The 16,272-nt window shown below is 40.6% G+C and overlaps 1 protein-coding gene across 1 annotated transcript in view; it reads right to left on the minus strand.

Moving 5' to 3' along the window:
- SLC1A4 (solute carrier family 1 member 4) overlaps positions 1–16,272 on the minus strand; it is a 38,335-nt gene that overhangs the window by 13,490 nt on the left and 8,573 nt on the right. The window contains exons 2-4 of the mRNA XM_074949567.1: positions 11,564–11,606; positions 9,511–9,573; positions 2,842–3,008 (exon numbers count right to left, since the gene is read on the minus strand). Coding sequence (XP_074805668.1) covers positions 2,842–3,008; positions 9,511–9,573; positions 11,564–11,606 — 273 coding nt within the window. The remainder of the gene's footprint in view (positions 1–2,841; positions 3,009–9,510; positions 9,574–11,563; positions 11,607–16,272) is intronic.

The raw sequence follows: 16,272 nt of genomic DNA on the forward strand, positions 1-16,272 counted from the left end.
AATATGAGTAGATCCACTGACATGTCCTTTCCTCTTCCATCCCACAATCTGCCCCTGCCCTCAAGAGAGAACCAATGTCACCTCTTGTACAGTACCCCAGTCCTTGCCCTGGCCTGTGTGAGCAGCAGCTCCCCCTCCTTGGCTGGTATGATGAAGGCTTCTCATCTTATTTCAATTTACTTTAACCACTGGCTGACAACAGCCCTTAAAGGTTTGATGGTTGGGTTTGGTTCACAGAAGGGGAGGAGATTCCAGACACTTATCTTGTAAGAACAGTTTTGCCCATCCCTAACTGTTACTTGAAAAGTGTGAGAGATTTTGGATAAATATCAGGAGGACACCGATAGCCTTAGAGAAGGAAAGAGAAGTGAGAATTACTGTACATTGCCATGTCAGGCTCAGAAGCATTCCAATAATCCACAAAGAAAAGGATTACACATGGCTGATTAATGTGGAGAGTTAGCTTCATTAATGAGCTGAGTACAAGAACCACCCCCTATCAGTTTTTGATAGCCTAGGAATTATACTCCAGAGTGAAAGCCTTAAGCTGCTTTGAGACTTTTAAATTTAAATCCCTAATGACAGAAATGAACAGAAAGGTCTGTATTTATAAGGTCAGATATTTTGTTGAATCCATTCCACTTCTTGGGGAAAAAATAGCAGTTCAAGTGAAAAAAAACCGCACCTGTCAGGATGTATATACATGGAGTTAGAAAAGGACAGAGCATAATTTGAGAGACTTCCTGAATGGTTGTGGTTCTTCTGGGTGCAGTTTCAGCACCTAGAGTAAGATGCTATTGGCTAAGCATTGTTTGATTGGCAGAATGATATTCCCATAGACAGTTTAGCAGTTTGGGTCTCTTACATAAGATGTAACCTCCAGCCATTCAGTATACAGTACGTAATGAATGGCAGGCATGACATCTGGGGCTCTGATTGGGATTTCACTTAAACTGGTGTAAAACGAGTTACTCTTCTAGCAGAGCGATTTTAGAAACATGCTTTGAAACTTTTCAGAGGTCTTTGCTGAGTATGACGTTGCTCACTGTGAAGAGTCATAACCAACCTATCCATATGGACAGTGAGTGTTTCAGCTGGCAAATCTGATCTAAAATTAACACCTTCTCTTACCCCATCAATAATTACACCTTAGATTAGTAAACCTGGATGAGTGTTTAAAATTCCACTTTCCTCTTTCCACTGTTTCTTTACTTCTTGTTTTACTCTCAGCTTAGACAATGAAAAACAAATCAGTGGATTCACTTTTACTTTCCTTTATAGTCTTAATGTTGCACGGGTCAAGTTGCAACTACCACACATGAATATTTACTTTTTAAAAACTGAAATTAAAAAAAAAACCACTGGATTAAAATATATATATAATCTTGGAAACATTTATGATTGACCTTAGCTTTTGTAAAATGTTGGGACAAATGAGTTCCAGCTATCTTTTACTGTAATTGTACTTATGGTTTTTCATTTCTATACTTTGCATAGTAGGATAGTTAGTTCTCCTCATACTTTAGCAGGGATCTAAAACTCTCATGGCAAATGTCACACAGAAATGTATGCATGACTGGTCTCCGAGTGTTCACTGACTGGAAATGGCTGGACTCCAGAGAAGGGGGTGAAGGGGAGGTCCCGCTATTACAATTCTGCAGAAGGAGATAAAATAAACTATCATCAGAGGTTCAGCCTCCTTAGAAAATACATAGACATCCAGCAGATGTGGGAGGAGGGCTATCTCTGGGAGATTAGGAATGTTAATGAGATGTTGGTTTGTAGGTAGGGTTGCCAACCCTCCAGAATTGTCCGGGAGTCTCCAGGAATTAAAGATTAATCTTTAGTTAAAGATTATGTCATGTGTTGAAACCTCCAGGAATATGTCCAACTAAAATTGGCAATCCTATCTGTATGTTGAAAGTATTGGCTCCCATATTCCCTTCCCACCCAGGAACATGAAAGAGGTCTTTCCTATATGAATTGAGACATAAGATCTAAGGGGAAATCCTGGCTCCACTGAAGTCAATGACAAAACTCCTGTTGACTTCAATAGGGTCAAGATTTTCACCTATTTTGTCACTCTAATGGGAACTCCTAACTACTCTTCTTATATGAAGGGACCGAGGTTTTCAGTTGTGTTTTGTCAGTTCTGTGTTCTGTACCCAAGCACTTCTTCAAAAGTAGACTTTCCTTGGAACCCGAGTAATGTTGTGTTATAGTTAAACATATTCTGTTTTCCGAGTGTATTGCTATATCTTAGTTTGTATTCAGAGCCTGAATTTCAAATAATCATAAGATAAAGGAATGAACTAAAATATGGGATCACAACTGTGCACCTAGTTTGCACATGCAATTATTACAACTGTGCATGCAAATTGGGGTTTTGCATGTACAAATTCCCAACTTGCTTGTGCAGTCACAGTAACGTTGCATAAAAATTGGGCATGTAATTGTGTACTCACCCAGGCTTCTGGTGCTTAGAAAAAATAGGGCTTGATCTTCAAAGTAATCAAAATTGAGTCCTGCAGCTGATTCCTGGAGGACTGCCTGTCATTCTCAAGAGACAGCCTACAGTGCAAGCGACCTTCTGGATATTGCTCATGTGCAAAGAAAGAGGCTACATTCTTTATTTTCAAGAGGCAACACAGATAAACACGGGAGAAAATATAGTGGGCAAAACAGCCACAAAGTACCAGACTCATTCCACTGATGCCATGCCACTCACTCTTTACTCTGGTGATGGATGTGGCATCAAAAACCCAGCTAGGCAGGTAAAGACAGACATTCCTAAACCAGGAAGCACTGCTGTCGTGGTAACATATTTACAACCACACTTACCACATAATCCAAGACACCAAGACCATAGTTGCCTCATTGAATGAGTTAAAGAAACGAATCAGATCTTCTCCTTCTGGGCCAAGCTTTTTCAAAGCTACTCCCAAAATCAGAGCAAACAAAACCAGTCCCAGAATATTCATCCCTTCGATCTCTGTGCCAATAGGGATCTGTGGTATCAAAATAAACAGCATGTTTGTTAGGCATCATACTGATATGGAATTGAATAAAAATGAACCTCTTGTTATTTTGCTGTCTGATAAGTCTGAAATCAGCATAGCAGAACCTCCCAAGGAATGGAAAGGGACATTATGCAAAGCAACCCAACAACACTGCAGAGGAAATAAAAGGGAATGTGCTTCTGTTTCAGTATTCATGGGAACTAGTTAAGGTCAGATCCTGCAGTCCTTGTGCATGCAAACTTCCCCATTGACTCCAGCAGTAGTTATCCAGGCATCAGGGCAGAAGGACTGGTACAGGTCAAAATGGTGACAAATCATTCATGGTCAGGACAGAACTGGGGCACTAGTTAAAGGTTAGAAAGTCTCTTCTCCATGGCCCTGGGAGGGAGCATGTTCTGTAAGATATTTCAGGTATCAAAGCTACCCCTATATTTTTGTAAAGCAGGTATCTGCCATAGCTAATTACCCATTGCTACTGATAATACATAGCATTAGTTAGTGGGAGGAACCAAACCCCTATTCAGGCTTATTCCACCTCCTATAATAACTCGTTTAAGAAAACGGCCTCATGCATTCTAGACTCATGGTTTGCTATTGGTTAGCTACAGATACATTCTACAGGTGGTATTTAGAAAAAAGGTGGGAAATAGTGAAAAGTTCTTAATCCATCTTTCTCTGTCAGCACCATCAGGCTTAGGCGGTGCAAATGAAAACATGCTTCATGTTCTCAGAAATAGTTTGGCTAATTGGTGCAAGTAAGAGGATAATAAAACTGATCTAGCTTTTCACATAAACGAGCTCACGATGTGCTGACAAGCGCTCTCTGCCAGTCCTTTTGAACTCACTTCCCTAGAAGTACTGTGGACTTGTTTGGCGTAACAACAAAACAGGATCTGACTGAGTGCTCTCATGGCTTAATAAAAATATAATCGTTTTGACAAACCATTTTTTCCCGTTGACAACACATGCTTCTTAATAGCCCAGGTTGTTTTATTAGCTCATCTAAGCACAATAAAAGATTAGAGGTAATAAATAACTAGACTTCTGCCTAGTTGAAGTAGACATCTGCTCAACACCAGAAAGATAAATATATTCCCAGATAGAAGTTTAAAATGTAGAATAAATGTTGACAAAAATTCAGAACACTGATGCACTTCAAATAAAACCAGCAATTTTAAGAGAGAGAATCCTTGTTTGAAGAGTGGCAGGGGTTGGGTGCAGGGGTGTCTGGGTGCACAGGGTTTGGGCAGAGAAGGGGAGCAGCTCCCTGTACAGTGACCCCTTCCCCAACCCATGCACTCAAAACCCACCCCCCACTGAGCCCCCTCCACATCAGGAGCCCCCCACACCTAGAACCCCACCAACAACTCTCTAAACCCTCACTCCGCCGAGTCTCACCCTGTGTATCAGGCACCCCCCACACCCAGACCCTCACCCCACTGAGCCCGAACTAGCTGCACACTGACCCCCCGCACCAAGCCCCACTCCCCCAACGCCCCCCACTGAGCCCTAACCACCTTCACCTGGACTCTCCTGCAGAGTCCCATTCCCCCTGCACCAAGCCCTTGTGCATCCAGATTCCCCCCTGCACCCAGACCCCGCACCGAGCTGCCCGCACCCAGATTGAACCACACAGAATACTGATACTTTTGAGAGAATACGGCGCCAAAAAGTTTAAAAAATTTAAATTCTGCAAAGTTCTGCATATTTTAATTGTCAAAACAACACAGAAACACAATAACAATGTAATCACACCATTTTCAATTCTTTTGGTAATTTATTTCCAAATACTTGTCAGCAAATAGTTGAAAATGGTGTGATTATATTGTGTTATTTTGACAAATAAAATATGCAGAATTTTAAAATATTGTGCACAGAATTTTGAACGCTTCGGTGTGGAATTCCCTCAGGAATAGGTGATGCACAGGTCAGAAAGAAGCCAATCTGAATCAGATTCCAGGCTTCGTTTGCTTGCAGGCAGTAAGGAAAAGGAGTGTCAGTAGAGCTGCTAAATTTTTTTCTAACTGAACATTTTTTCCATCAGAAAATTCCCTTTTGTTGAACTCGAAACTTTTCATGGGAATGTGTTCATTTTGATGAATTTTCATTTCGGGAAAAAAAAATCATTTTAATAAGGTCAAAATGACCTTATCAGAATGTTTTGATTACTCACGTTGAAATGATTTTTTGTTTTGAAATCTTATAATATAAAAATTTCAAACATTAAAATCAGAACAAAATGTTTCATTTTTGAAATTTTCGTTTTGCAAGAAATGTTTTCTCTCCTCTACATGCAAGGATTTATTTAAGTATATTTACTTATGTATGCTTATTTACACAAACAGTGGAGTTACTCCTAATTTACACTGGTTCAATTGAGAGAAGAATTTTCATTACCAGTGCACCAGGCCAAATTTTGCCAGGAGTTGACACCCCAGTGAGCTGCATGGACTCAGGCCCACTGTACTTATCTGACTGGGATTTAGCTGCCAAGCACGCTTTGGGATGCACTTTGAAAACCATGTTTCTGTTTCTTTTTCTCAGAAGATTTGAATGTGACTTTTGGCAGCTTAAAAGGTGGCATTCTTTTCTGTTCTCTTCTCTTTTAATTTTTACACCTCGCAGGGCTCTTTTTTGATGGAGTGCTGTGTTTCCTGGAACACCATCAAGTATTCGTAGTCTGACATTAATATCTGGCTCTTATAGCCCGTGATGTTGTATAAAGATTTTTCCCGATCACGTATAAAAAGTTTTTTTCAAACACTGGAATTATGCCAGGGTGGAGCCTCTTTAATTCCACCGGGAGTGGTCCTAGTGCCTCTAGTGAAGGCTGGTCAGACAAAAGGAAACTAAAAGCATCATTCAGCAGCTGCATTTCAACTCTGCTGCCATGTTACTTATGGATGGATGATAGTTACATTTGGACAGGGACTTTTTATTTTTTAACAATACATAGCATTTAGTATTAAGATGGGCTCCAGACTAGATCTGAATGTGCTAGGTGCCTTACAGCAGTATTCTTCATCAAGATACAAAGTATTCAATTTAACATGGGGCAATCTTTTTCCTTCTTCTCCTTTTCGTGCGTCCAATGTTAATTACATTACAGGCCTGATCCAAAGCCCATTGAAGTCACCGTAAAGCCTCTCATTGATTTGAATGGCTACTGGATCAGGCCCTGTAGTATCGGTGGATTATGCTAGAGGGGAGTTATATTTTTGCTCAGCTATGTTCATTTTATTATCTCATGCTCCCACTCAACTCCACCCCATCTATCTGTTTTGTACTGCTGTTGCATCCTCTCTGTCACTTTCTGGGGCAGGGACTGTCACCTTTATTACTTGTCTACATATTGCCCACCACAAAGGGGCCCTGGACTGAGCTTCACAGATGCTCCTGTGATATAGATAATACTAGTCATCTTTTAATTGTTATATTCCTTTTTTTATGTTAACTACATATTGAAATTGTATGGTCTATATCTTAGCAGACCCTTTCTGGGATATAGATTTCATTCAGTGTGCTAAAAAATAAACAAACTGTAAGCTCTTCAGAGAGTTTTGAGGAACAGAACAGTGATCAATAATGTTTCTGCTAAACACTTAAATTAAGGCAACAAGATGTGTGTCCTGTCTGACACCAGCGAACAAAGCTCTCATGAAAGCTATTTTTGTTTTGTGTCCATAATGCTGCTTTGCTTGGCAGTTTTTTAGGGGTGATACACTCTAATGTTAGAACAGAAAAGGCTTTTCAGTGTCAGGCAGTTTTAGAGACTGGAATTAAAAGGATCTTCCTCCAAGAGTTTATCAGTGGGTGTTTTCATTTCTCCATCTTTTCAAGGTGTAGTGAAAGACTCTAAATACTGCAGATTACTCAGTGGGAGCAAACTCCTGGAGTAAATTGCTAGGACTTCTTAATGACAACTGGCAAGGGGATTACAAGGATAATCCTGATCCTGGTATGTGCATTCTGGTTTACCAAAGAATGTCATGTGAGGTCTCAAACGAAAGCCAGGGTTACACTGGTCATTGATATCATTGTGAAATGTATGTACAGATATCAGGTAAGGAGTCATGTTTATATATTGAAATGTGTTCTTATATTCTGTATCACAACAGAGATGGAGAAACAGACTTTCTGTCAAACAAAAGATGTCTATTCACCTGTCTCTGTTGAGATGTTAATTAAGCATTGTAAGCGAACACAATGGTTGTGCATTCACACAGAAGTTATCAAAGAGAGGTAAAGCCAACAGGGCAGCAGCACATAGGAAAACAATCCATGGGGGTTATGCTGTCTCTGAAACATACATGAACTTTGGGGATATAAGCAGAAGGCAAAGAAGACACCTCCGGATCCTGCGCCTAGGAAATAAATGGGCAGCGTCTTTACAGTCATGGAAATGGGATGAAACCTTGGGTGAAATGCTGCAGAGGACTTTGGGTGAGATAAGCTTCTTTAGGCAAGATAACAACTTGTTAAGTCTAGTCTAGTCTCTAGGAAGTGTGTTATAATTTTGTTTTCCATATAACCTTTTGTTTCCAGTCTCCTTACTCACTATCACTTGACTCTTTTATAATAAACTTATTGTTATTTTCTCTATAAATATACTTCAGTGCTGTGATCTTAAGCAATGTGCTGATCCTGAGTTGAATCATAAAAGCTGGTGTGTACACTGTCCATTTGGGGACACCAGACTGGGTATTTCTGTGAGTGTTCCATGAATAAGAGGCTGAACACTACAAGGGGACACTTCAAAGGGACACGGACTGGAGTACACCTCCTGATAACCTGCAGGGCAAAGTCAGGGCTGGCATAGCTTGGAGGAGAGTGCTTGGGTGGCTACTAGGCTGGTGAAGACTCTCGATCCTGGGTACCCTGAGAACTGTCACAATGAGTACCTGCAACTTCCACTGCAGTCTTCCACTGCAGGGGGGAAGGGTTTGATCTCTCAGGGGTCAGCATTGCTCAGGATTTGACCCAATGGGACAAAAGTGACTTCTGGAGGCAGCAGGATCTGGGAGGGGCCCGACAAGAAAATGGGGATGAGGGAAGCAGTTGACAAGCTTGTAGCTGCCAGGCACAGATCCCACTGTGGATGAAGCACTCTTCTCCTTGCCTCCAGGAACCCAGTGAGAGACTCAGAATCCCAAATTCCAGCAGGCTGCAGACCCAAGGGGCCAGCCAGGATGAGAACCAGCAGAAGAGGGCAAGCGACAGCTGCTGCTCTGCTGGAGCATGTTAGAATCATGGATCCAGCCACAGAAGAAATGCGGTGGGGATTCCCAGTCTCATTATCCTGGTGGGTTGAGAAACAGGCTGGCCAGTGCACCTTCAAGCCAGTATAGGTTGTGAGAGAATGCTGCTGCCACAGCTACCAGCCAGGGGAGAAGGAAAGTGCTGAAAACCTGAGGGGGAGGCAGGCCGAGGCTCTGTATCTGCAGCACTGACAGGATCCAGCTCCTATCTCCTCTCCTCCACTGCCTTCCCCTGGCCCTATTGCTAGCAGTGAGCAAGAGAAAGTGTGGGCAACCCCCTGTACCCTGGAGGTGCTGCTGCTGGTGGAGGCTGTGAGAGTCTAGACCTGAACTGGAAATGCATGCAGGGGCCCGTTAAACTCCAAATTCAAGCTAAACATTAACTGAGTAAAAAATTCAGTGTGATAAACAAGCCCCCCTCCACCCCACCAGAATGGGCTGAAAGTCCTGTTATGCTTGGGAAAGTGACCATGAAAAATAGTATCCTGGAATCCTGTGTTGGTCTCTAAATAACTTCCAGGTCAAATATAGTAAGTTTACAAGACTAACAATAGGCATGTTTGAAAATCTCACCCCATGGGCAAGATTCCCCTGAGTGGGAGCAGAGGTAGGCCAATGCTGACCACTTCTGGAAATGACACCGAAAGTCTCCACAGGCCATACTTTTGAAAATAAAGACGGCAGCCATCTGCAGCACCTGCAAATCAGATGTCATTTTCCGGCTACTTGCAGATATGCCTCTGTTCTGCTTAATTTGTCATGTTCATCCCCTTGAACCAACTGTTGCTGCCTTGAATCAGTGATTAAATAAAATAAAGATGCAATGAAGCTGTAACTAGAAACAATCTCAACCAACCAACTGGTTTAAAGAATGCAAGGAGGAAAGGAGTCACGTCTGCGCTTCTCTTATACTTGTTTATCAAGAATAAGGACTAAGAAACTAAGGGCTATGGATTAGTCCTCCAGCGAGTAGGGCACTAACCTCTGACTCTGGAGCTGTGATTTCAATTCCCTTCTCCTCCACAGACTTCCTGTGTGACCCTGGGCAAGTCACTTGGCTTCTCTGTGCCTCAGCTCCCCATCTATAAAATGGGAGTAATAACACTTCCCTACTTCTCAGGGATGTTGTGAGGTAAAGACATTAAAGACTATGAAACATTCAGATACTACAGTAGCAAGGGCCATATAAGTACGATAGAGAGAGAAAGAGAGAGAGAGAGAAACTGCCTTACCTTCTCAAATGTAACATTTCCAATGGAGATGTTTCTTACTATCATCTTATAATCCGTTGCATACTGTGGATACAAAAAACAACACGTTTTCTGTGGGCATCAGATTATCACTGTGACCCTATCTGTGTTAGTACGACATTTCATCACTGTAAGGTTACCAGTATGATTTCACCAGACTGTTTTGATCTGGGCCCAGGCTATAGATCAGGATAAAAAAGGATCTCTACAAACTAAGCTAAACTTGCATAGAGAGAGAGGGGACACTAGTGAGAATCAGAAATAATTCTACTGGTAATGGATAAATGGTGTTATTCCTAATTTATACCAGTGCAATAGAAATCAGAATCAGGCCCATTAACCCAACTTGACTTTGACCCTTCTTGCATAAGAGGAGGGAGCAATTAGGTATACAGTTCCCTCCCTGTGTGGAGATACCAGAGCACAATCGTCCACTGCACAGGTTTAAAGTGACAGTGTTCCTTTAAGTTGCCCAATAGCTGTAACCTCCCCACTGCCGTACATTGGTATTTCAGAAATAGATATTTATAGACAAACAGTTTTAAACTAAAAGTCATGATTTACATTTTCAAAACCGAAGAGTATTTTGGGATTGGCATGTATTTTTGGTATGTAGTGTTGCTGTAGCTGTGTCGGTCCCAGGATAGTAGAGAGACGAGGTGGGTGAGGTCATAGCTTTTATTGGACCAACTTCTGTTGGTGAGAGGGACGAGCTTTTGAGCCTTGTCTCTCAAATATATTTTTGGCAGCTTTTCAGACAAATATACTGACTTCAATTAGTATTCTTTGAAAAACAAACAGCAAATGGCCCAGAGAATTAAAGTAAATGAAGTCACTATCTGAAAAGCTCTAGCCAGCTGAAATTCACCCTGATGCAGAGGACAAGCACAAGGCCTATGCAACACCTACATCCTATTTTGACGGCTTAAGTGGAATGTATATGGTGCGTATTTTGGCCACCTATACAAATGTAAGTGTCACCCTTAAAACTTACCTGTAAGTTAGATTGGGATATCAAGAATATTAATTAACGCACACAAAAACAAGGCCATAAATTTACTTTGATGCCTAAATTAAACACATCCCAGGAGCAAAGCTCTTGATTTATATTTTTTAAAATAGGGAAACAAAGAATTTGAATAATTGTGAATTGTGTCAATGACAGTGTAAAGAAATGCAGAATCTCCCCACTTAAATCTTATTACAGAATACCACTACACCAAGGAATACTGTGGCTATATTTCCCACTTTTATTTCATGTGGGACTTTGACCTGTACTATTTTATGGTTTTATATGAAACCTGATTTTGGAGTTTGATCTTGCTTTGAAGAAAAGAGCACAATGGAGCTAACAACTGTTATTTTTCAGCTCGGCTATCTGAAAGAATTACCCTGTCTTATAGCAATACAGTATCTTCAGCAATAAGTATCTTTTACATACATCTAAAATTAGAAATGGGCCCAAACCAACATCTTCTTCAAACTTCACAGCTCAGGCTCATCTAGTTTAAACGAGTTCATACATTCTGGTGCCAGTTAGTGTACTACCATGCTTCGCTCATAGCACTGTAGGTCAGATGAGAAATGAGACTGAACTGGGGACAAGTGATGTAATGAATAATATTAGGCAGCAAAAGGTAAAGCTCTTTGCTGTATTCCAGTGGACCTTTGGCGTTTTAGCTCTGTTCATTCCAGACTTAATTCCACACCATTGTCTATAGGCCATATGAATAGCTGGTCAGTGGATGTATGTTAGCCATTTTGCAGACCCATCAATACACCACCACTGTGTGGGATTTTCAAGAGAGCCTAATGTAGCCAGGCACCTAACTCATACTGGCTTTCAAAGGGAGCTAGGTGCCAAGTTACCGCAGGTGCTTTTGAAAATGCCCCCAAACGGTGAATTATTGTGGTGGGTTTTTTTTGTTTGTTTGTTTTACAATTTACCACATGTGCAGTCATTTATGAAAAGCCAGCATTCCTTTGGCCTGCCTGCTCAGTGCAGCTCATTTCTGAAAGCTTACATAGGCCTTACCGTTCGAAAAGCGGCAACAACCAGGTTGGAAGGAAACAGATTTCTGTAAAAACAAAACAAAACAAAACAAAATAAAATATTTCCTGTCTAAAGAATAAAAAGAGAGTATCATGGCTTTTTACTTTGGAGAAACACCAAACCTATAGCAAGGGCAAATATTTTGGCATTAAAATGCTCTATATTTAATTAACTTCCATCAGCTTTATGCTTAAGTGAAGCTATTACTTTCCTCATTACTGAATAGCATGTAATTGAATTACAGTTAAATTAATACCCATTCTTTCTCCTAATTCTCATGTGATTTTTTTCTCATAGCAAGAGCATCATTATAATCAGCGAAATCAATTTCAGGGGACCATTTAACCCTTTAATATTGCAAGGGCCATTGAGTAGATCCAGGAAATCTGCTTCCCTAAATACCAAGTATAAAACCTGACAATACCACAGACAGCTGCTGCCTGCAGCACTGAAGTGGTTAAAAATCCTAGGTTTAAGAAGGTGCAATCCCATGGAAATCTGTAGTCTAAATTCAATGTTGGTTTAAAATAGCAGTGTAAACTGCACATCAGGCGTAAGAGTCCTGAAAATGGGTATGAAGTGCAAAGTAATAACTCATTTAAATTTAGCATTCTGTGTGTGTGTGTGTGTGCAAAAGTGTAAAACAAGCCTAACAGGAAAAACAAATAGTTGGTGGTTATAAGATAAAGCCACACCCCCTATTTTATTTTGCTCCCCATCAGTTATTTTTACTGCTACACTTCATTTCTGTTCTCTCAGTAGGTAAATTACACGTGTTTTGCACACCAATAGACTGTCAGATCTATGCAAGTTTCACAACATGAACCCATTTTACAATCATTTGTTCGATAGCTCTCTTTTTTTGGAATGTGCTGCCTTTTAATTTCACTGAATGCCACTTTGTTCTTGTGTTATGGAAGCTCGTATTCTACCTTCTTGAGACCATTCATTACTTTATATACTTTTATCTTGTTTCTTCTGATTTGTTTCCTTTTTCTCAGGTAAACAATCCCAACCTTTTCAATCTCTCTTCATGTGAAATTTTTTCATAAGAATGTAAAAAGGGCCATACTGGGTCAGACAAATGGCATCTTCTCCAGCATCTTGTGTCTAACAGTGGCCAATGCCAGATGCTTCAGAAGGAATGAACAGAAGAGGGCAAAATTTATCAAGCAATCCATCCCCTGCCGTCCAGTCCCAGCTTCTGGCAATTGGAGGTTTAGCGATAGCCAGAACATGGGGTTGCCTCCCTGACCATCTTGGCCAACACTTCCCTATTCACTTTCTCCAGGCCATTCATGGATTTATAGACCTCTAGCATATCCCCCCTTAGTCATCTCTTTTCTAAGATGAACAGTCCCAGTTCTTTTAACCTCAAGTCATATGGCAGCTGTTCCACCCCCCTCATCATTTTTGTTGCCCTTCTCTGCACCTTTTCCAATTCGAATACAACTTTTTTGAAATGAGGTGAACAGAACTGCACACAGCATTCAAAGTGTGGGCGTACCATGGATTTATATAGTGGCATTATGATATTTTCTGTTTTATTATCTATCCCTTTCCTAATGGTTCCTAACATTGCTAGCTTTTTTGACTGCCACTGTACATTGAGCAGATGGTTTCAGAGAACTATCCACGATGACTCAAATATCTTTCTTGAGTGGCAACAGCTAATTTAGACCCCATCATTTCGTATGTATAGTTGGGATTATGTATTCCAATGTACTTAGTTTGCACTGATCAACATTGAATTGCGTCTGCCATTTTGTTGCCCAGTCACCCAGTGTTGTGAGATCCCTTTGTAAACTCTTTGCAGTCACATTTAGACTTAACTATCTCAAATAATTTTGTATCATCTGCAAACTTTGCCACCTCACTGTTTACCGCTTTTTCCAGATCATTTATGAATATGTTGAACAGCACTGGACTAATTACAGCTCCTTCAGGGACCCTGCTATTTACCTCTCTCCACTGTGACCATTTACTCCTACCCTTTGTTTCCTCTCTTTTAACCAGTTACCATCCCAGCTAATACTTAACAATCCTGTAGTTTTAAAACTGTAACATAGGATGTTAAGGTTTCTATTACATCTCCTACCTTTGTATTAAGTGATGCTTAACAAGCCTGTACCCGCTGTCTGTGTGTAATATTCATCTGTACGCTACGTATGTAAAAGCATATGTAGCGAGTTACCCGCATTTCTAATTGTAGGCTTGATCTTCCACCTATCTGTAAATGACCTTTTTGAGAAAGAGAAAAAGCTTTAAAGAGAAGTGTCTACTCTATTTGGATATGTTAAAGACATCCTGCCAGCTGGCATGATTCTGAAGGGAGGTTCCTGAGGCAGCTACCACACAGTATGCATGATATGCTGTTTATTTACCTTGGGTCTTGAGGTGAGATGGGGAATGGTCAGGCCTATCACTTAGGACATGACAGGAATCGGAGGATAAAATTTGTGGTGAAAATACTGCCAAAAGGTAGGTCTTAGGCCAAGTCTACACTTAAAAGTTTTGCTGGCATAATATGTCAGTTAGGGGGTGTGACTTTTTTTTTTTTTTTTTTAAACATAGCTATGTCACCAGTTATATTGCCCAAAAAGTGCTTTTGCCAGCACTGTTTATTTCACTCACCAAATCACTATAAGCTATACCAGCAAAAACATAGTCTTGTCAGTATAACTGTATTATGCTAGGAGGATATGGCTATAACATCAGTAGACCTGATCAGTCTACACTATAAAGGTATAGCTTTACAGCAAAACTTTTAAGTGTAGTTGAGGCCTTAGGGTAGGGAAGAAATGGAAGCTAGTAAATCCAGGGAGCGGCGAAGGGAAAGTAAGCAGAGAAGTTATGTCTTTGAAAGGAAAGAGAAGCTAGTTGAAGGTAAGGGTATGTCTACACTAGCACTTTTGTCAGTCTAGGTGTGAAAAAAACCACACCCTTGACCAATGTAAGTTTCACCAATAGAAGCAGGGGCATGGACAGTGCTATGTCATTGGGAGATGCTCTCCCACGAACATAGTTACCACCATTCATTGGGGGTGGTTTAATTATGCCGATGGGCAAGCTCTCGCCCAGGCCGTCAGCACAGAGCAGCTACAGGGGAGAACTTACAGCAGCACAGCTGCATCTGTAGACATAGCCTAACATATGCTATCAACTCAGCTGATACCCTGTTTGGTGTTCTATTCATAGCTCCTTTATCCAGTCACACTGTATGGACTTTCCCACAGCCTTGATGATACTACGAAGTACACAGACTTTCACAACACAACTGGTTGTTAACACTCAGCCTTTTTTCCTGTTGCTTTTGTCAGCAGCATTGAAAGCATGATGGGACTAATTTGGGGCTTATTGAGTCAGATCGCATTGTAGCTGAGAAATATGATTTTATTTAATAGAAATTCACAATATAAATGTTTTGCTGAGCTATTAGAAAAGAAAAAGAAAAAGAAATTCAAGCAGGCTCCAGTACTGCAAACAGTTATGCACATGATTAACTTGATGCATGTGAGTTGTGCCATTGACCTCCATGGAACAACTCACATGCATCAATTTGAGTGCACATGTAATGGTTTGTAGGATCAGAGCATTAGGCCTAGTACTTAAGCACATACTTAAATTTAAGCATGTGCTTAAATCCCATTGGGTTTTAGTAGATGGCTTAGTGTGGCTGAAAGCCCCAATTCAGCAAAGCAAGTGGCATTTTTGGCTCCAACTGCTAGATAATGCTTCAAGGCCATTCTGAACATTGGCGAATGCAGTGCACAGAAATGTGACTGTACTTCCCCAATCACCTGACCTGATTTTGACCTTGAAGACAGAAAAGAACATTTTAGGTTACACAAGGGTATAATTATGGACCAAATTAATTAACACAGAAAGATCAAAAGGAACCCCATTACACTGGATGTTTTGCTCAAATAACAAAGTCACTTTAGACTATAGATTCATGGAAGCATCTAATTTAATGTGTTATTCTTATTTGTTGTGCAATCTACTATTTAGGAAAAAACATTTTAAGTCATAAAAGCCTATTATCAAATAAATGGTTTAATCAGATATACACTAAGATGCGATTTTACACACAGTAGAGTCATAATTCATTAAGATAAGTCATCATGTGAATTAAATCAGCCTTTGATGACAGACAGGCCAGTATGAAAGCGCACAGGCTTTCAACTTCATCAGAGGATGAATCTGTGCAAACACCCCCATATAAAGCACAGTACATAGTTCAATCGAATGTGTTCCATAGGAAAATGTCACCCCACAACTGACTGGCTGTTTGGGCTGATCATGTGCTCACATCCCAGGCAGTGTTTATCATGCGCAGTGAAGCAAAACTAAGAGACCTTGGAAAGCCAGCCCCAGTTCTGTCAGTACGAGTCTGTGTTCATTATGTCCCCAATTCAAAATGGAAAATTCACACAGAGAAGCACAAACATACTTCCCATTCACGTGTGCCACCATAAAGGAAGGACGGCATTTAGGCGAATGTGTAATTGCACATGAAAATCAGATACAGCCATTGGACAACATTTTTTCTCAATACACCATTTTACACCTGGAATTTACATGGGTTCCTATGAAACAAAGTAATAAATAATTATATAGAGCATCACAGATCTTTTACACTTTACAAAGGAGATCAGTATCATTATCCCCACTTTACAGAGGGGTAACGT

This window comes from Natator depressus, chromosome 3 (assembly GCF_965152275.1).
Source record: "Natator depressus isolate rNatDep1 chromosome 3, rNatDep2.hap1, whole genome shotgun sequence".
NCBI lineage: Eukaryota > Metazoa > Chordata > Testudines > Cheloniidae > Natator > Natator depressus.